Genomic DNA, 22,202 nt, shown 5'->3' on the forward strand with positions numbered 1-22,202 from the left:
TATCCCTTTCCTCCACCTGGTTGGAGGCAGGGCACCTCTAATTCCTGTTTTGCACAGTCTCTGGGTGTGAATTAGAGGTTCCTTCAAGAGCATCAGAATCTCTTCTGCTCCTTTTGTAAACTGGAGCAGCCACCTTCCTAGGAGTTTTTCCTTTTATCTCACGTACTCGTTCTTGAAGTTCTGAGGTAGGCCTTCCATGCCACTTCTTCATGTTTTCTCCCTGCTCATGTAGGAAGAACCACAGTGAACCTCTTTTTGTGGGCTGTCTCTGCCCTCTCTCTCGAGATTGGAAATGTCTTCTCCTGACAGCTGAAACATAGGTTTGTGCAGGTCGTGAACGGTACGAGTCTTCTCTGAGCTCTTTGATTTCTTGCAACAGCTTTTCAAACCGGTCATCAGATTTTTCACACAATTTCTCCGCAGCGGAGACACAAGCCCGTAGAGAACCAGCAAGGCTGTCCTCAAAGTACCGGAGCTGCTCAATCACTTCATTAATTTCTTGTATACCTCTAGCCGACCAGACCATCCCTGCCAATGACTTAGCATATGCAGGTGGTACACTTTGTACAAATCTGCGCCACATAGATTCTATCTGGGTCTGTCCCCTCTTGGCTGTTTGGTCCTAGATAGATGATCTCTCGCACAGCTAATTCTCTCAGGAACTGGATACCTCTCTCCATAGTATTCCATTTCCCTAACTTGGATATACAATCTTCCTTGTAGGGAAATCTGACTTTCATAGCTGCCAGGAATCGGGTCCAGAGAGTAGCAGCATTAGACTCTCTTGAAATTGCCCTATCAATGGTGGAATATTTTGACAGAGATCCCAGCTGCCTGGCTTCACCACCTTCTAATTCAATTGTTTCTGCCCCATTGTCCCAGCATCGCAGCAGCCAGGTTAAAATATTCTCGCCTTCACGACGACTAAAGTCTTTTCGCAGCTCTCTCAGCTCACCTGGAGAAAAGGACCGAGTGGTGGTCACTTCATCTCCACCCTGTCCTGATGATGCGTCTTGGGTTGATATTGGCCCTGTGCCATCACCTGCTGCACGGGTAGTCTTTCTAGTGACTTTCTTACAACCAGCAACTGATGCTGATATGGGTTCACCATCATTTGATTCATTTTCAGAGTCTGAATGACTGTCACAGTGATTGCTGTGGTTACAGCAGCAACAGTGCCCAGTGTGTGAAGATGGGGGGGCTGCCTTGTTAGCCTTTGAGGCTGGAGAGGTAACGTTATCTGCAGCGACCTTGGCAGAGGAGCTCTGCGTAGGAGCTGTAGCTTCAGCCTGTGAAGCCGCGGTTGGGGGGGCAGTGGCTACAGCAGCAGCTTTAGCTGTTTTGCCTTTTCTCGAGCGGCTAGGAGTGCTTTTTGCTAAAGCTTCCGAAGACGCACCGCAAATCTCAGGACTAAAAAGAGACGCAAACCTCCTATTGAACCTCATTTCTCTTAACAGTAACACAAACTGACACACATTCAGCAAACCAGATAACACCATCACAGTTCTATCAAAGCTCCAAGGATATTCAGAGTTCTCTAACACATTTGCAAACTGTCCCAGCGAAATCACAAAAGTATTGTTAGTCAGCCTTTCTAAAGATTCGCTTGACCAATTAGCAAATATAGAGCCATTCTGCTCTTTAATCGCTCCTGGAGGTTTTTCAAGCTAAAGCAAAATCGAGTAGAAATTCATTAACGGCTGCAGTACAATAAAATAAACCGGTGCCATACCACACAGTATCATCATGACTGCTGTCCAGTTTCTTGTTGTTATATAATGAATACTTCGATTCAGAAAGAAACACCAACACAGATATGGGATCAGTGAGCACAACGTAGAAAATAACTGATACAACTTATGCCACAACATCTTTAAGTCAATGTAATTCACTTTGCCATAATACCACTAAATGATATCCGTAGCAAACAGACGCGCGAGTATCACAACTCTATGAGTTGGCACCGTGCCAAGAAAATTGAAAGGTACGTCAGAGCAGTAGAAAAGCCAAAAATCTCCAAATTTACCCCTTTCTCTCGCCCCACGTTGGGCGCCAAATTATCTGTCGAGGGTTAAGATTGCGGGGTGACAATCAAACCCTGGCAGATGTATTGTTATCCTCCTCTCCCCCCCACTTCCCCCTTTTGCCCCTCCCTCTCCCCCCTTCCCACTCAGGGCAGGCGATCAGGAGGGAAAGAAGAACAGAGAGAAGAGAGTTGGAAAAGTTAAAGATGTTTTACTAATGCTACTAATAAGAATAGAGAAAATAATACAAAATGTACAAAACCAATCTTGTAAGTCTCAGCAACTGCAGAGCCAGCACCCAAAGTCCTGGATTAGACTCTGTAGCCAACCGGAACTGGATTCAGTCTCTCACTAGGCCTCAGTGTGCAGGGACGACCAGCAAGGTCCTCTCCTAATGTCAGCCATGAGGAAAAAAAAAAGGGAAAAAGGGCAGCAAAAGGGACGAGATCCTCGTGATCTCCCACTTTTATATGAAGTATTCACGTGAATGGAATGTTATACACCGTTGGTCAGTCTCTCGGACATCAGTTTCTCGTTGCCCCTCTCGCGAGATGTCCATCCGTGCTTATCAATAAGTTTGCATTCCATTGCTAGGTTTAACCAAAACATGTGTTGGGTTCTCCAGGAAAATGCAGTGAACATGAAGGCTTTAGCTGACAGGCAAATTCACTAAAAAAGAAACTTGTTTTTAACAAAACCAGGACAATTATGTATGAATTTAATGTTGATGAAAGATGATGTATTGACAGCCCAGGAGACCAAATTCCTCTGCTTATTCTGGGCAGGAAATAGAAGAGGCAACAGTACTAGCAATTTCGGTATGTGGTATAACCCTGCTGCCTTCTGAGACATCACCTCTAGGGACTTCAGTCTCTATGCTCAGTCAACTTTGATTTGATTTGCAAAGAGTACATCAAGCAGCATAGGGAGCACTAGCAACCAGGAGAGCTGTGAGCAGAGCAGGCAAAGAAGAGTGGAACGAGGCAGTTCGTGTGGAAGGGCACATAGGAAAGGTGGGGAAGCTCTGCCAGCTCAACCAGGGAGTATGATGTCCACCTGCAAGAAGGCCATGGTGTCTGTATGGTTGGCACCCATCACAAGTGATTCAGCTGTCCAGACAGAGCTCTGGTGGGAAAGTGCTGCCACCCAGGTGTCAGGCTGCAGGGTGTGCCCTACTTCTACACCAATACTGGATGGCAGCAGTGAGCACAGCTGTGGGACGTGTGACCAGGTAGAGGAACTCTCTTCGTTTTTCCATGGGAGCCACATAACCTGGCACACCAATATGATGTTCACAGAGTTTGCTTTATTGTCGGACCGGGCTAACTTTATAGCAAAGCTGCCCTGTCCACGCGCCTTCCAACAATGTGATTGGTTGTAACTCGTGCTATACAATAACATGATAGGCTGCATGTACTGTCAACGCGCTCTGCACCAGTGTGTCCGCGCTCTGCACCAGTGTGTCCGGCGATTGTTCACTCATTATTACCTTCTAATGGTGCTCCTTTTGTTTCTTTTGTCTCTGGCTTCACCGCTCAGCCAGGCTGGCCAACCCCATCCCCCCGGGGCGGGGGGGGGACTCTGCCACTATATCCCCCCCTCTTTTATTTAATATAATATTAACAATGTGCCGTATCATGCTTTAAAGACAGTGTGAAATACAGGGTAAGAACATTAAGGCTAATAAAATTACAATTAACAAGAACAGACCTCTTTTCAATATTCCTTTTAACCAAACAAGGCATTCAACCCAAAAAACCCAATATCTTCTGTTTTTTTCTTGTTCTGCAAATCTTCTATCTTGTTAACTTTTAAGTTCAAACAAGACATACAATCAAACTCTTCATAACTGTGAACATGTCCAATAACAAAACATTAATCGCTGCTCTGTTTTACAAAGTGGTATTCTCAACATTGGCTACATTCATTGCTTAAAGCGGTAACATCTCTGAGGTTAAGGGTTGTCATCATTGCAATCAGTTTCTTCTCTGTTAGCTAGCCAAGGTCTCACCCACTTTGCTGGGATCCACGAATTTTTGTGGTTACCTGTAGAAACACAAGCATATCCCCTTCCCCGGGTTATTAGTGACATAGGACCTTCCCGTTGTTGTGGTGTTGGATTAAACACACTAACCGTAGGCACATCTTCGGAAAAATCTTTGACATTTTTGATATGGTGCATAACAACCGGTTCCATTTCAGTTTCACTTTTAGGATTAAGCCAGTTCAGCACATACAATGCCTTCATCAATACCTCTTCTGGGCTCACACTAATTCCCCCTTGTTTTTTCAAAATAGATAAAAGATTTTTTTAATGTACGGTGTGCATGCTCAATAATTGCTTGGCCAGTAGAATTTTAAGGGACTCCAAACAGGTGTTGTACCTTCCACTGTAGGAGGAAGGTTGCAAGTCTGTCAGAGTGATATGCAGGACCATTATCTGTTTTGATTTGTGTAGGGACACCCATGACAGCAAAAGCCTGTAATAAATGACGTTTTACTGCCTTTGCATTTGCTGAGGTCAAAGCTGTAGCCCACAGCAGTCCTGAACAGGTATATATGGAGACATGAATGTACTTTTGTTGGCCAGGTGCAAATTCAGTAATATCAGTTTGCCATAACTGACCTGGCTGCAAGCCCCGAGGATTTACTCCCTTTTGTTGGAGAGGTACTATGCGGGCACAATCAGGAGAAGCTGCAATAATGGCTCGAGCTTGTTCCTTGGCAAGTGTAAACGGCTTTTGGAGTGCTGCTGAGGATTGATGAAAGAATTCGTGAGCTTGTCTGGCTTGTTCAAAAGGGGATATATCTGTTACTGCCACAAGTTTGCCTATAATGCTGTTTCCTTCTACTAGACCACCTGGTATGTTAGTATGGCTTTTTATATGCATGATAAATACTGGTGCTGTCCTATAATCTAATACGTTCCACAAATCTAACAATGCTTCAAACAACAAGGAATTGGAAACTCGCTGCAAAAGCGCTCTATGTATTCTTTGTACAGTTCCTACAACATAAAGAGAATCTGTTACCAGATTAACTGGACAGTTATGTCATTTTTGCAATGCTGCTAAGCATACTGAGGGCAGTTTCTTTTAAGATATCATGTCTGTCCACAAGTAAAACATGCTAGGCCACAAGAAGAAGGGCTTTGGCCTTTCATTGCAGGATTAAGTGCTGCAGCCAAGGCCGCAGCGTGGGCTTGAGCATGTATTTTGCTTTTTCTACCTTCTGTTGCATACAGTACCCATGTGCAAGCTTCCACCATCTCTGCTAAAGAAGCAGTTTTTCCCAAACCGGCTAATATCTGTTGGCATTCGGTGTTTGCATTCATCATAGCCAAATCTTTTCCCCACAGCAGCTTTTGCCTCTGGAGTCAAGTTAGGAGAGGCATCTATACCTTCTTTCAAGCGATCTACAAACTTCATATATGGTTCCCCAGGATCCCGCTTTATTGTAGAATAGGGTGGCACAGGGTTACCTATATTTGGCAACTCTTTCACTGCCGCCTGAGCAAGCCCTTGCATTTGCTGCAAAATCCTTGGATGAAGTGCTGCCTGAGTAGCACCATCCGCATACTGCCCACGACCCAGCAACTGGTCCATGCTAGCTAACTGCAACGGATCATCAGCTGGTAAACGAACACTTTCTAATACTGCCAATTCCACCTTCCCCTGCCACTTGTCCAAGAACAGCAAATACCCCGTTGGAGGAAGCAATAACTCCATCAATGCCCTAATATCTGTTGGAGCTAGTACTTGCCCCTTGAAAAATGAATTGATTAGCTGCATCACGTGCTTATTATCCATACCATATTGCATAACTGCACTTTGCAATTGGTTAACTGTTTTCCAATCGAAGGGTGACCACTGCCTTTGTCCTCTGTTATCTGTGTGCACTGGCATTGCTGTAATACTACCAGGTAACATGATCCCTTCAATGGTTGCATCTCTGATTACCCCTTGCCAACGTTGCCCTGTATTATAAGAATGATCTCGAGGAATATCTCTACCCTGATGCACAGGGGCAGCACCCAAATTATCATTATTATCACTGCTATACAATTCCCTTTTGTTTCCCTGTGGATCAGTAAGTTGACGCATATTTGCAAACCGATCAGCTAACCCAGTCTCCAGCCCTTTTCCATATTGCGCTCTCAAATATTCATCTGCCTCTCTTACAGACCACATCCCATCTTCAACACATTGTCTAGCCCATTTTTGTATTCGCTCCCTTTTAATACGGAGCTCCTCGGGAGCGAGGTCTGATTCCACCCCCTCCCTTTCCTATTTTTCTCGTTTTTCACATTCCCTGCCAATTGCCTCCAGCCCGTCCTTAATTGCATCTGACGCCTTTTTATATACTATTAACTGCGAAGTTTTACTGTTACCGCCATCTAGTCGTTTCATAGCTTTTTGAACTTCTTGCATCTGGCTCTCCTGCCGTCTCAGTAAGTCCTTCAGGCTCTGCACGTGGCTCTCCTCCTGGAAGTCAGGGCGATTCTGCGGTGCTGCATCCTGGTGTTCCATCGGGTCCTCTGGCAAAGGCACGTCGGCTGGATTAACTTGTCGTGGCTTGTTGAAACTTGCTGGTTGCTGCCATTCGTCGTCGGAGCCAGGCAATGGCTCAACGGGTGCAGAGGCTATAATTTGCTCTCCGCCCCAGAACTCCCGATCTGATACGGGACATACCAACGGTGTTGATTTTTCAGAGTTCTCGGAGGGGGGGCGGCTCCGAGGGGAGGGCACACAGCTCCGGCTCCTCTGAGACTTCCTACAGCAGCTGCCTGACCTCCCGTCAGGGTCCGGCGAGGTCGCAAGCCTCGCGGCTCCCCCGTGTGACTGCTTCCCATAGTTCGGTCCCTATGTCCTCCTCCCATGTACCGGGAGAAAAAAATTCGTCCGTCGAACGGACACACCCCTTACGCAGGGCGAGTTGGAGCAGACGCTTTAACGCGTCTTTTTCAAAATACCTTCCTGTTCGTGCAGCCAGCTGCAGAATACTTTTCATTATTATTTTTTCTTCCACGGATGCCGTGTTTCCTATGCCACCTGCTTCCCCGTAGGCCTACTTTCTGCTATTCTAAAGCGCTGGGCTGGTGTCGCCCACCAGGTGGATTCCTTACCTCTTCACTTCCAGCGATCTTGCTTTGATATGAAGTATCACATCAGGGTCACCAAAATGTTGCTTTTTCCAGCGAGCCACGGAACCTGGCACACCAATATGATGTTCACAGAGTTTGCTTTATTGTCGGACCGGGCTAGCTTTATAGCAAAGCTGCCCTGTCCACGCGCCTTCCAACAATGTGATTGGTTGTAACTCGTGCTATACAATAACATGATAGGCTGCATGTACTGTCCACGCACTCTGCACCAGTGTGTCCGGCAATTGTTCACTCATTATTACCTTCTAATGGTGCTCCTTTTGTTTCTTTTGTCTCTGGCTTCACCGCTCAGCCAGGCTGGCGACAACCCCATCCCCCCGGGGCGGGGCGGGTCTGCCACTACAGAACTCCTCTGCTTAGTGACAGAACTCTGAGAGGAGGTGAGTAGGTTGGAATATCAGGGAGTGTGGGAGGGAGATAGACCACTGGAGTCACACCCTGCCTTCCCTGGGGCAGACCCAGAGGCAGACAGGCACACACAGTACAGAGGACTCCCTACCTTTTCTCTGCGTAGTGGAACATACTGACTCAATGGATAGGGGGCAATGGCAGCATGTTCCTGCCCAGTGCAGAAAGAGGAGTGTCTCTGCTGTGACTACCCCACCTTCCCAGGTTCTCTTGCAAAATGGGTATGAGGCTCTGCAGGTGGAACCAAACAACGATATTGAGGAAGGTGTTTCAACTGAGTTGGAGGTGCCACAGAGGATAAGTTGATCTGTGTGGTCCATCAAAGGAATTGCTACAAAGGAAAAAAGGCAGGTCATGGTCATAGGAGACTCCCTTCTAAAGGGAGCAGAAGGCTCAATATGCAGACCAGACCCACTTCTGAGGGAAGTCTGCTGCCTTCCTGAGGCCAGGGTTCAAGACGTGAAAACTTCCTGCCCTGGTAAGGTCCTCAGATTATTATCCTCTACTAATTTTTCAGGTAGGCAGCGATGAGACTGAAAAGAGAAATCCAAAGCAAATCAAGAGGGTCTTGAGGACCTTGGGATGACTGGTTAAGGGATCAAGAGCACAAGTCTTCCTCTGGCCCCCCAGTTGCAGGATATGATGAGGAAAGATGCAGGAAGACACAGCAGATCGGTAGCTGGCTGTGGGATTGGTGTCACCAGCAGAACTTTGGGTTTTTTGATCATTGGTTGGTTTACCTGACCTGCTAGCAACAAATGGGATGCACCTGTCTCAAAGGGGCAAAAGGTTACTTGAGCAGGAGTTAGCAGAGCTCATTGAAAGAGCTTTAAACTAGATTTGAAGGGGAAAGGTGAGAAAATCAGGCACAGCAGAAACAAACCCAAGGGCCGCAACCCAACATTTGAGGGATGTGGGCTAGTGAGGCCCTTTGGTCTGTTCTCTCGTTGGAGGTGGGGAATGGAGAGCTGTGCGGTAGAAAACACAAAAGGGTTATAGATGTTATAAATATGTTAGAAACCACAGTAGTGCCTGAGAATGGTCACAAAGGAATTAGGGCTTCTCACTGCAAAAGGTGGCAGTATCCATAACTCAGTTGAAATGCATCTATACTAATGCACACAGCATGGGGGAAAAAACCAGGATGAGATGGAAGCCACTGTGCAGTAGAAAAACTATAATATACTTGCCATCACAGAAACATGGTGGGATGACTCCTACAACTGTTACATAGTTGTGGCTATAAACTCTTCAGAGGCAATAGGCAAGGAAGGAGAGGAGGTGGGGTAGCCCATTATGTTAGGGAGTGTTTTGATTGCCTTGAGCTTGATGAGGGTGATGATAGAGTTGAGTGTGTATGGGTAAGAATCAAGGGGAAGGCCAACAAGGCAGATATCCTGGTGGGAGTTTGTTACAAACTACACAGGATGAAGACACAGATGAAGTGTTCTGCAGGGAGCTGGGAGAAGTTTCAGAGTTGCTAGCTGTTGTTCTCATAGGGGACTTCAACTTACCAGATGTCTGCTGGAAATACAACACAGCAGAAAAGAAACAGTCTAGGAGGCTCCTAGAGTGTGTGGAAGACAACTTCCTGACACACTTAGTCAGTGAGCCAACTGGGGAAGTGTCCTGTCCCAACAGATGGGGTGAGGGATGAGTTAACTCTAGACGCGACACGCGCCCTGGCTCAACAGATGAGACCAGGTGTGAGTTAACTCTGGGTTAATTCTGCTCGGTTATGTGAAGTGAATGACAGACAGTCACCTCCGGGGTCCAATTCAGCTGTGAGTTTTACTAAAAGTACTTGTTGGAATATTAGTTACAGCTAATGGTGACTTGGCAAAAGCATAACAGAACTTATCAACACATTAACAGTGAAAGTCCTACTACGAGCGATATATTGGCAACCATCAATAGCTATAATATGAAATTTAACCAGAAATCAACAGCAGAGCTTAAAGATGGTGTTATCCTTATATGTTCAAAAGGGAAAGAGAGGAAAAGAGTGGTAGGGAAGGAAGAAAACTGAGGTATAAGGGAGAAAGAAAGAGTTATATATATATATATATACACTGAAGGAGAGACAGAGAAGTGGGGGTATAGAAAAAAAAGAGAAGGAAAGAGCGGAGAGAAAGGAAGAAAGAAAAGAGTGAGGGATCCAGTCTCTTACGGCCCTGCAATGTGGATGACAGGACTTGTACGATGATGTGTGGCCTTGGTGTTCCACGGCAAGGATGCTGGGGTCAGGAGTGCAGCGTCCTCCGATGTCTGGTTCAGAGTGAGGGTCCTCAGGATGCTGGTATTCTCTTGGTGAGGCCGAGCTGGTATTCCCTTGGTGAAGACTGGTAGGCCCTGGCGAAACTGGTGTTCCCCACTGATGATGACTGAACAGGCCCTTAGATGAGACTGGTATTCCCCCCACCGTGAAGACTGGTATTTTCCCCCACACTACCGTGCTGTTTTAGCTGGGCTTTTTATAACTCCCAGAGTAGAGGAAAGTCTCGGGGGGGATGGGGGGGGGCAAAAACAGTGATTGCGAAAGAGGGACAAGTCTGGACAAGTCCTGGGCCACATTGAGGGTCTCCGCTTTGTGTCATGCAGAAATCCAGGGGGAAATGGTGATTGCAAAAGATCACCAAGTTTCGACAAGCCTTGGGCCATGATAAAGGTGTCTCAACTTTTCCCATTTGTTTGCAGAGCTGGGCATATCAGGAGATGGGGCCACGTGCCCTCCAGCACATCCTCCATCTCTTGTCGGTCAACCAGCCTGATCTGTGGCTCGTTAGCTTGTCCTTGATGTGCAGATCACAGTGCCTCCTGCTCTGAATGTGTCTTCTTCTGGCTGAACAAGTCACAGTGTTTTCAGCCATGATCCCTATCAATGCTTGACAGGAAGGCACTCCACTGGACTTGTTGTTTGTGAACAGAGGAGAACTCATGCGTAATGTGTCAGTTGGAGGTCACCTTGGGCATGGAGATCAGAAAATGATTGAATTTTCTGTTCTTGGGGAAGTAAGGAGGGTAGTCAGCAGAACTGCTACTTTGGATTTCCGAAGGGCAGACCTGTTGAGGAGGCTGGTTGGAAGAGTCCCTTTGGGAGGCAGTCCTGAAGGGCAAAGGAGTCCAGGAAGGCTGGTCACTCTTCAAGAAGGAAATCTTAAGAGGTATAGGAGCAGGCTGCCCCACATGCCAAAAGATTAGCCAGTGGGGAAGAAGACTAGCCTGGCTGAATAGAAGGCTTTGGCTGGCACTTGGAATAAAATGAGAATTTATAACCTTTGGAAGAAAGGGCAGGCTACTCAGGAGGACTATGAGGGTGCTGTGAAGTTATGCAGGGAGAAAATAGAAGGACCAAAGCCCAACTAGAGCTGAGCATAGCTATTGCTGTAAAGGGAACAAAAATGTTTCTGTAAATACATAAGCCACAAAAAGAGGGCTAAGGAGAATCTCCATTCTTTAGTGGATGGGAGGGAAACATAGTGACAGAAGATGAGAGAAGGCCTTGGGTACTTAATGCCATCTTTGCCTCAGTCTTTCATACTAAGACCAGTTGTGCTCCAAGTACACAGCCCCCTGACCTGGAAGACAGGGAGCAAAATGAAGCCCAAATAATCCAAGGGGAAATGGTTAGCAGCATGTTACATCGCTTAGATACACACAAATCTGTAGGGCCAGATGGGATCCATCCAAAGGTACTGATGAAGCTGGTGGAGGTGCTCACCAAGCCACTTTCTATCATTTATCAGCAATCCTGGCTAACCAGGGAGGTTCCAATCAACTGGAGGTTTACAAATGTGACACCCATCTACAAGAAGGGCCAGAAGGAGGATCTGGGGAATTATGGGCCTTGACAGGTCTGACCTTGGTGCCTGGGGAGGTCATGGAGCAGATCATAATGAGTGCCATCATGCAGCACACACAAGAAAACCAAGTGATTAGGCCCAGTCGACATGGGTTTGTGAAAGACAGCTCCTGCTTGACCGACTTGATCTTCTATAACAAGGTGACCAGCTTAGTAGTTGAAGGAAAGGCTGTGGGATGTTGTGTACTTAGACTTCAGTAAAGCCCTTGACACAGTTTCACACAACATTCTCCTGGAGAAATTGGTAGCTCCTGGCTTGGACAGGCATACTCTTCGCTGGGTGAAGAACTGGCTGGATGCCCAGTCCCAAAGAGTTGTGGTGAATGATGTCAAATCCAGTTGGAGGCTGGTCACAAGTGGTGTTTCCCAGGGCTTAGTACTGGGGCCGGTTCTGTTTAATATCTTCATCAGTGATCTGGATGAGGGGATTGAGTGCACCCTCAATAAGTTTGCAGGTGACATCAGGCTTGGCGGGAGTGTTGATCTGCTTAAATGTAGAAAGGCTCTACATTGGCATCTGGACAGGCTGAATCGATGGGCTGAGGCCAGTTGTATGAGGTTTAAAGAGGCCAAGTGCTGGGTCCTGTACTTGGGTCACAACAACCCCATGGGGAAGAGTGGCTGAAAAGCTGTTTGGTGGAAAAGGATCTGGGGGTGTTGGTTGACAGCTGACTGAATATGAGCCAGCAGTGTGTCCAGGTGGCCAAAAAGGCCAACAGCATCCTGATGTGCATCAAGAACAGCGTGGCCAGCAGAAGTAGGTAAGTGATCATCCCCCTGTACTCGGCACTGGTGAGGCCCCCACCTTGAATACTGTGTTCAGTTTTGGGCCCCTCACTACAGGAAAGACATTAGGGTACTGGAGAGAGTTCAGAGGAGGGAAATGAAGGTGGTGAAGAAAACAAGTCTTATGAGGATGGGCTGAACAATCTGGGACTCTTTAGTCTGGAGAAAAGGAGGCTGTAGCATGGAGGGTGTTTGTCTTTTCTCCTAAATAGCAAGTGATAGGACAAGAGGAAATGGCCTCAAGTTGTGCCAGGAAAGGTTCAGATTTGATATTAGGAAAAATTCACTCACAGAAAGGGTTGTGAAGTAGTGGAACAGGCTGCCCAGGGAAGTGGTTGAGACACCATCCCTGGAGGTGTTTAAAAGATGTATAGATGAGGTTCTTAGGGACATTGTTTAGTGCTAGAGTTAGGTTATTGTTGGATTCAGTGATCTTGAGGGTCTCTTCCAACCAAAATGATGATATGATTCTATGAATGTTGTTTGTATCTTGTGATTTGGATACTTGATTGTCAGTAACTGAACAGAGCACATAGGCAATTGAATGCCAGTTGGGTTTGATGTCCTAGAGGGAAATTTGGCTTAAAGCAAAGACGTGGCATAAGACCAATGATATGCTCTGCAAAAATGTTCTTTCCAGTCCTGTCTGTTGAGTAAGCTGGTTTGTATTTGATGTGAAAGAGGGCATTGATTTTGCAGTCTTTAATGAACATAACTATGATCCTTTCTCTTGTGCTTGGGTACTGAAATACAGATGAGTTTTTTTGAATGCTGCAGTGAAACATTCTTAAAATTGCATTTGATTAACTGCCTTCCAAACTTATGACCACTTCTTGGCTGCAGCAGTAAAAGAACAAAAAAAAAAAAAAGTAGTGGAAAAGTGGTTTGCCTGGTTTTGTGAAGTCATTTCCTCTTGCCTTCCCTGTGAAAGAGGATCTTTACCTTTCTGCCTGGCATACCCAAGTTAAGAGGTGTCATAAATGACAAAACACATGAATCAAGGTATTTGCTTTGGTTAGCTTGCACTGTTGGAGTTACTGCTGCAGGTTTCTTAGCACTGAGATTTCATTTTATTGATGCAGAACACTTACAGGCTGATTGCGGGCTGGGAGAAGAGAATAACTAAGATACAGAGTTAAGCTCATTTCTTCTTGCCTTCGTTCAGTATGTTACAGAATTTGCCCAATAATTTAATTTCTTAACATCTATGAAGTACTTAATGGTCTGATATATAGGCTACTTGAATTAATGATCCAATGGAATTAAAGTACTGATACAGAGCCTGGAATTATGACTCTCTGTTATAAACTGTTTACGCTTTAGTTATTGCGAAGTGCAGTGCAACAATTAAATAATTAAATTAAAAAGGTCAGGTGCTATTTTGTGTACTCCCCTGCCAAGTTCCATAAAAGGAACAATTATGACTTAGTTTTATAAGTGACTGAGTTTTAAATGTTTTCATTGCTTATTACTATAGAGGTCATACAACGTTTCATTTTCCCCTTCTAATTCAGGTAGTCCTGAACCAGGATTTTTTTTTTTTTTAAGGCATTTGTCTCTTACCTAGATGCAGGTGGTATTATTGTGCTTAAATATAACAGAGTGTGGTATCAGGAATTTAATGAAAATGCTTAGACACATAATACTGTTGCAGCATTTCTGGTACTGGGGTAGTATTAAAAAATTACTTAATATAAAAAATGTAGTCATGTGTTGGGATTGTATGTAATGTCCCTCTTTTTCAGTGCTGTGTAAGGAAAAGCTTATCATATTTTGTTGGAGGCCAAAACATTCAACTACCTCAAACTTTTTCTATGTAATTTCAATTTCAATGTTGGCCATCTATTCAGTATTGATGTATTTGAAGAATCTAGACCTGTAATATCTTTATCATGTTCTAGCATATATAGATACTCTTCAAAAGTATAAGAAGAGTATACTTTAGAATTAATCAGACTTGTGTAACGTAGCAAAAGCAATTTCTAACACTTGTGTAAATTTTTATTTCACAAAGTAAGTATGTTTCTAAAATACCATATTTAACTATATAGCAGACTGAGGAAACAAGCTTGCAAACATGCTTTCCAAATACATTAACGTTTCTGAGGTTTTTATTTGAATATCTTTAGTAACATAGATATAAACTATAGAACTGTGATAGTTGGTTAAAGATATCATTGCCTGTGACCTTTGTCTTAAAATTACAGTTTTAAATAGCTTGCTTTGACTTATGGCTTGCAATGAATATGAAAGGCTCAGGATTTTATTCAGGGCAGTGTTACTCAGTGATGGTGTTGTGGAAATAAATTTCATTGTGTGGGTACTTCGTCTTGGAAAACCTACTGTAAACATCAGTATTTGTATTATGTTAATGCTATGCTGCAGCAGTTTGTGTCTCTGAATCTCCGTTTTTTTATTTGGAAATGAAAGTTACAATATGATAAACAATAGGGGAACAACTAGCTATAGAATATATTAAAGAATGTAAAGCAGCTGTATTAAAGGGATAAATATCTATCTTCCGTGATTAAATAGATCTAGATTTCATGGTTAAATGGTGTAGGCTAAGTGTTCTTATGTTCTGTTCTATTTGGCAGGTGAAACAGTGAATGCTGGAGATGCATTGTGTGAAATTGAAACAGACAAAGCGGTGATTACCATGGAATCAAGTGATGATGGCATATTGGCTAAAATACTGGTAGGGATTCTGCCTTTCTGAGTAAGATTATACAACTTCTCTTCAGACTATTGTTTACCATATTGCCCCAAAAACTAGTTTAGATAGCTAAATTTTTTCTCTCAACTTTCAGAGTAATGCACTGACTTGCATTCCTAGTGAGAAATAATTGCTCTATTTATTTTGTACGTATAACAGACTACTGGTACATGATCCTATATATTTTTAATGCATTTTCAGTTAACATGATTGAATTATGTTGCTTTGTACGTTTTGTACCTTCTGAATTATGTCCATGAAATATTGCCATTTATGACATCTCTGAGTTCTAGAAAAGTTACGATCAGTTAGTTAGAATATGGAATTTTGGATGGTACTGTACCCAGAATGCGTGGTCTCTGTGCTAGATTATCTTGTGCTGGCCATTGAAGATGGAACATTATACAAGATGGGCTTACCTGAGGACAATTCTTAGAATTACTAATTTCCTGTATGCTTAAATTGATTGATTAGGCTTAATGTAAAAGAATGAGAACTGGAATGAATGTGAAGTTCTCTGAACATCATTGTGGAGTATTTGTATGTATGAGATTCTTCCCTCTTACATGTGCACAGTTTGAGTTCCGAGTTTATTTTTGGCTTTAAATCCTGTTCTGTACCAAGGTGGAAGCAATAATAACTGAACTACAGAGATCAGGATAGAGGACATTGTTCTAATCCTGCATTGCTTAAGGTCAGCTTGCAAGTCTGGTGCTATTCTTTACATACAAGTCGAATTCTGAATCTTTTCCTTTCTCCTCCTTCTCTTTTCTAAGATTTTTTGAAAAATGCTTCTTATTTTAAAATGACCCAGTATTATTTCTTGTCAGAATTTAGAAGGGTGAGGTTTTAATTCTGAGGCCTTCTGTTGCTGCTTCTGTGTAAAAGTAAATATTATATTTTCTGAAACTCATATTTGATGCTTAAAATTTAAGGGAGACTTTTTTTCTTGTTCCTTAAATGTATATAATGAGAAATGTGTTTTAGAGTTTCTTATCTTTAGGGAGGGGAATTAAAATTGTTCTAAATTTTGTTTTTATTTTTCCTCCTTTCCAGTATTTACCCGTTTTTCCAAAATTTCCCCAAACACTACCCAAATCTGTGGAGTTCTCTTATCCTGTGAAAGCTTTATCTGTCAGCTAGCCTCTAGCACTTCCAACAAGAGCACTGATACATTTTCTTTTAGAAATTGGGTAGATAAACATGGATAATCTTAACTATGATTTTGCAATGAATTTACAGCTTGGGATAAAGCAACTTGTACAATTACAATTGTACAATATCTAGTTAGGCAGTCAAGTAGGCAGATAAATGGGGAAACAAGGTAGTATTTCTCAGGTTTAATGCATATACAGATACATAAAGAGCTGCTTACCGTATTTGAACATCCTACTTAGGACCTACTGTAGCCAAAGAAAAGTTATGAAACAGTTTGTAACGTTCAAATGATATGGAAGAAATCTACTTGAATCACTGTGCAACTTCTTAGCTTTTTTGGTGATAGATATGTTAAAATAAATATTAATGAATATTAATGCTCATGTGAAAAGTCTGGTTTTAAATGACTTGCCCTTGTATTGTGTGGGAACTCAGTAACAGAAAGGACTAAATTTCAGTTCTCCATGATCATTCAGTTGTCTTTGGTGATACCTCCCTTTCAGTTCTTTGCCTCATTGTTTATATATCTTTATATAAAACAAGCAAACAAAAAAACCAACAACCAAAAATGAAAGACCTCAAAAAATTAAGAAGCAGGGATGTCCTAGAGGCAAAACTCCATCTCTTTGTACAGTCTTGATGTAGCTTCATCGAAAATGGAAGTAGTACAAGTGAGCATGTTAATAAAGACTAAATGATACATATGCAGAAATTGTGCCGATTGCATGTTTGACTTTCTGGCAATACAGTGATGGTCTTTTGCTGTTCCTGTGTGCGGAAACTGTAGTTGCAAACTACATTTTCCAGATTTTCATGGTACTTCTGTGCTAGTCTATACCTCATTTGAAAGAAAACACATATGAATTATAGTCTTTGTTCCCCCCACAAGACTCCATCCTTGTGGTTTCTCTGGGAGGACTAAAATTTTGTTTCTTTTATTTCTTTTTTTTTTTCTCCCCCAAACCCTTTGAAATTTTCAGAAGGGTCTCATTTCTGTTCTGCTGGAGTATTGCGGCTCTTTCTTCATGCCCTCCATGATAATTAAGCAATAGGGTGAATTGGAAGAACTTTGAATAAAATAAGTAAAAAATAACAAGAAATTGTTTTGCCATATATGTAGCAGATTATGAAACCCTTATGTTGCATTGAGGATTAATTTAGCAGAAGTTAAGCCCCCTTGTTATGTGGCTGGGCTGAACCCCTGAGTGATATCCAATTACATCAAATAACCTCAAGTCAGCACTGTAAATCGGATTGTGCAAACGTACTTGCACAGATTCACAAATAGTATAACATATACTCGAAGTCTGAGCACATTAATTTGCACAATTGGATTCACTGATAGTGCGGGATCTCTTGAGGTCCCTTCCAATCCCTAACATTCTGTGATTCTGTGACAGTTGCAACCACTGAATTTACACAATTGCACAGATTCACAAATAGTATAACATATACTCGAAGTCTGAGCACATTAATTTGCACAATTGGATTCACTGATAGTGCGGGATCTCTTGAGGTCCCTTCCAATCCCTAACATTCTGTGATTCTGTGACAGTTGCAACCACTGAATTTACACACTTGCACAGATTCACAAATAGTTTAATAATACTGAAAGTCTGAGCGCATTAAATGAGAAATTCTCATTACTTGATTCTGAAGTATTGAGGGTTATTAGAGCAACAAATGCAAGTTCTTTTAGATGCCATTGATAAATACACTGTCTGCAAAAACACACTTTAGTTGTAAAAACAAATGTTAGTTGCAAGAAATAAGTATTGGTACCATATATATCTAAATTCTAAGATTACTATATTGTGCTATTAATGTGATTACAAATACAAGCTTGAAGTCTGAGTGTCCAGGGGAAGACTTGGTATAACTAAGTGTTCAAATTGCACCCGAAAGTGTCCCTTTGCAGCAGGGAAGGTAGGTACAGACTGTAAACTGCTCCCAGAAGTCTTATTATGCTGTTCCCTTGATTTCTCAGTGATGGTGTCTTCTCTCACCCTTCCTCTATTTTTAGGGTATTTTATGCTATTTTTTTATGCTTAGGTGGAGCTTGAGTGACTCTAGTCATACATACCTTTGTTATTTGGTGGTGTAAAAATCTCTCTTCAGTTTTTAAGGTAAAAACTTTGCTACACATGCTCACAAGTGTGCTGTAGGTGTATACCATTTGACATGGAGGTATGTTTTGATATTATAATGAGATTTTAATGAACAACATCCATCTATTGGACAAATTTCTGGCTCAGTAACTAGCATTTTGGATGGAACTCAACATTTATTTTTTTAATTGACAGCAGCTATACCTTATCTTTAAAATTGGCAGCAGCTATACTATCTGGTTCCTGTACCTGCCTTGTTATACAAGGCCTGGTCGTGGTTTCTTTGTATCACTTCGCCCCCCATATCTTCTTGATTGGTACTATACTGAGCTCACCCAGGTACTACCATCCAAGAATGCGGGCCAGGTGGGGGCAGGAGGGCTGAAGCCATACAGAGTAGGTTTTTTTCCCCACCACTCAGCTGCCTTATATGCTGAAGATGGGGATATAGCTTTATTTTCAGCAAGTGTATCCTTTCTAATTAGTTTCAATAATTTGTCCCCTCAGTAATTATTCCACATCCTTTGTCAAAATTTTTATTTCCAGTTGGTATGTTAGGAGAGAAGGGAGAGGAAAAAATGTAGAGATTGAGTAGTGAAATGTAACAAGTGGAATGAATTTGAAAGGGAAAATTCCTGACTGAACAGAAGTGGTGGGTTTGAGTGAAAATAATGCAGTTACAGAATTCTCCACTAGGAGAACAGATCTAAGACCCTACTGAAAAGCTGTATTGAATAAAATCATTTTTGTAATAGGAAGAAGAGGCGGAAGGAAAAATAAATAAATAAAAACAAGTCCCACAAAACAACAACAACAAAACCACCAAAAATCTGCACCCAAAACATAAAAAAAATCCTCTCTTGCGTTACACAGTAAGACCTGATGAAGAGATCCAGCCTTTAGTTTGAAACATTAATTGACAAAAATAATTTGTATTTTGTATAGAGCTATAAATAAAATTGAATTTACTATGTAGATTTTCATTAACTGAATGCTCAATAACGTGAACTGAAGAGACAGTTCTTCATTGACTTTTATTCACTGAGATCCTTTATGCTCTGTGGTAGACATTTTTACCATTTTAAACTGGTAATATTAAGGGTAATACTCTTAAAAAGGTTCTTTTTGTTTTGCATGATCTGTTTAAATAGTTATTAATTCATAATCTGCATACAATTTTTGTTAGTGTTTTCTTAAAACAGTTTTTCAGAACCTGTTGATAATTGGAAAATATTATTCCAAAATTAAACATGAGATTCCTTTAAAGATGTATAATCTTTCACCTTCCTAACACATAGAAGTCAAGTGTCACATTAGAAGTATTTTGTAGATCGCGATGTGTCTGAAACGCAGGAAGTAATAAGAATTCCACTGTGTTTAGGGTGAAATGAAGGTTAAAGTATTTCTAGTTTTAGTATGCAAAGTTGTGTAAGCACAAAGCAATGATTTCCTGAAGCTTAAAATAAAATTTCAACTAAACCATACCTCTTGTGGAAAAAAAAAAAGTTATTCTTTATTAATTTTAACTCCATGTGGTCATATTTTTTGATCAATAAATATAAGTAGTCTGAAGCGTTTTGAACTGTACTCAGTACTCTAAATCCCTTTGTGGAGATGATATCTACTATCTCAGTCATGTTTCTGAGCATGAATGCTTATGAGTTCTGAGAATTCTTAACAACTCCATGGAGCTGTTGGACTTTATCTAAAAGGCGTGACTGTTTTTTGTGGTTCCACGCTAAACAAACACTGTCAGATGCTGCCCTGCAAATGTTGCTTTATATAGAGGCACTTGTTAATAATGAGACTGTTTAAAGCTTAATAACATTCAGTCAAAACTGAAAAGGATTTGTGAAAAGATAAAATGATCTGAAAAATGAAATAGGCATGAGATTTAAATGTCTGTTTCCTTGATGTTTGCTAACCATTGTTTTACTGTGTTTAATACAAACATTTCACAATTGAGTTTACGTAGAAAGTGGGAAGAATAATTAAAAATTGGGGGTTGGCCTTCCACAGAAATCTTATACTGTTTCTGTAGTTATTAAATGTTGCTGTGACCACAAGTGTTGCTAGTAAAATTTCTCCAGAAGATATTGCAGTTTTTGGTCTTAGCACTTAGCTATATTTGTAGTTCTAAAAAGGGTGGATATTGACTTAGTTGACTGCAAAATCTGGAAGAGAATACAGAAGATCAGTGTGATCAGAATGGATACAAAGGTATGAAATTTGGCAGTATATATCGTGTGGAGACAATAAGCTATAGATAAGTAGGTTAGAAAAGGACAAGTCATTGATTACTGCAGCCTCCTGGACTGACAGCGGGTCTAATTTGCCTAGACCATTTGCTGTCAGACAGTCTTTACATGCTGTGACACCATTCTATATTTGTATTTAGAAAAAAAATATTCTCAATCATCAAAAGCAAATAGTTGTACGAGAGTTAACTGTCTTATTCTCTTGATGCAGTGGCCACAAATTGCAGCTCATAACTATTCCGTTTATCGCAATCCTTTATGTACTGGGAGACTCTTGAAGTATCTCTCCAAGGTATTCTCTTTTGCAAATTTGAAAAAGCTTGCATTCTTCGACTCCCAAAGGATTGTTTTCAAAAATCTCTTTTTTCTCTTATAATCCTTCAAACTGTCTTTAACAATTTGTCTTGGAAGTATGGTGCTCTAAACTGAATTAAATATTCTATCTAAAGCCTCATCAGGGCTTTATAGAGTGAAATGCTTCTCAAGCTTTTAATGGAACATTTCCAGAATGAAATATGCTATGCTTCTCTCACCCCTGCTTTTTTGCCTGTTTATCTTGACTCATGTTAACTAGTTTCCTGTGTGATCTTGGAGCCTTTTCGACTTAACTAAAACAGTGTTATTCTGCTAACAGTCCTACAGTCACTAAGAACCAAGTTTTCACTCTGAAAGAAAATACTGTTAAGGGCAAACTTTTATAGTAAAATTTATGTAATTTAGTCAAGGAGGTCTCATGTAGGGGATATCTACAGCAGAGTTGTGGATTCCATAATTATATGCAGGCATACTGGTGTTACTAATAATTGCTACCTAGCTACTTAGGAAACAACAGAATGGGCATAGGTACAAGCTGGTTCCTGGAGCCATCAGTGTGCAAGAGAATATTCTACTTTACACACGGTGAGACACACATTTCTGCTGCTATTACAGAAGCTCTTTGGGTTGATATATTAGGTTACCTATCTCTACTACAGTTGTATTTTCTTACAACAGCATGTATCTGCATAGTTATCCTTTAAAAAAAAAAAAAAAGAGTAGTTCCCTTCCTGGCAGCACTTAAGAAGTGATAGTCTGTTTAGTCCTTTTTGTTCATGTGAAGGGAATTAACATACTTTGCAAAAATGAAAGCATCGAAACAGGTCGGGGGGCTAGGTGGAGAGGAGAGGTGTTGTAAGATGGAACTCAGCTGCAATGAAGTCTATCAGGGCTTACAAGAAATTATCATTAGTGTTTATTTTCTCCAGGATAACTTGCATTTTAAAGACTAGTTTATATAAAAACTAAGAGTTTTTTAAATATTTTCCTTCTTTTAATTTATGTTGGTAAATAGTAAGTTTTCCCAGATGATCTGGTTTTTTGTAGTACCTTGAAACATCTGAGTTTTTGTATTCGACTGTGGAGCAACATATCTAATGAGTTTCAGATAATCTGTTCTGCTATCCCAGGACACAATCTCACATCAGATGTATATTTAAATGTTTTTTCTTGTCTCCATGTAGTTATTTTAATAATTACTGAGTGAGTAATGGTTTCACTGTTTTTAATTCTCTCTTCTTCAGTTTTGAATGTTTCTGAAAATTATTTTGCATCTAATAGCCTTGACAAAACTTGTGCAAAATCTTCATCATTTTTTTAATATGAAGTACCTATTCTACATTTACAGATACTGCTTTTTTAGATTATGTGAAGAGGAAATATGGGGATTGTCTCTGCAAAAG

At 41.5% G+C, this 22,202-nt stretch overlaps 1 protein-coding gene across 5 annotated transcripts in view; it reads left to right on the plus strand.

Annotated features, from left to right (window-relative positions):
- PDHX (pyruvate dehydrogenase complex component X) overlaps positions 1-22,202 on the plus strand; it is a 135,937-nt gene that overhangs the window by 14,957 nt on the left and 98,778 nt on the right. For all 5 annotated transcript variants that reach the window (XM_071809082.1, XM_071809081.1, XM_071809083.1 and 2 more), the window contains exon 3: positions 14,842-14,942. In XM_071809082.1, the coding sequence (XP_071665183.1) occupies positions 14,842-14,942 (101 nt within the window). The remainder of the gene's footprint in view (positions 1-14,841; positions 14,943-22,202) is intronic.

This window comes from Patagioenas fasciata, chromosome 5 (genome assembly GCF_037038585.1).
Source record: "Patagioenas fasciata isolate bPatFas1 chromosome 5, bPatFas1.hap1, whole genome shotgun sequence".
NCBI lineage: Eukaryota > Metazoa > Chordata > Aves > Columbiformes > Columbidae > Patagioenas > Patagioenas fasciata.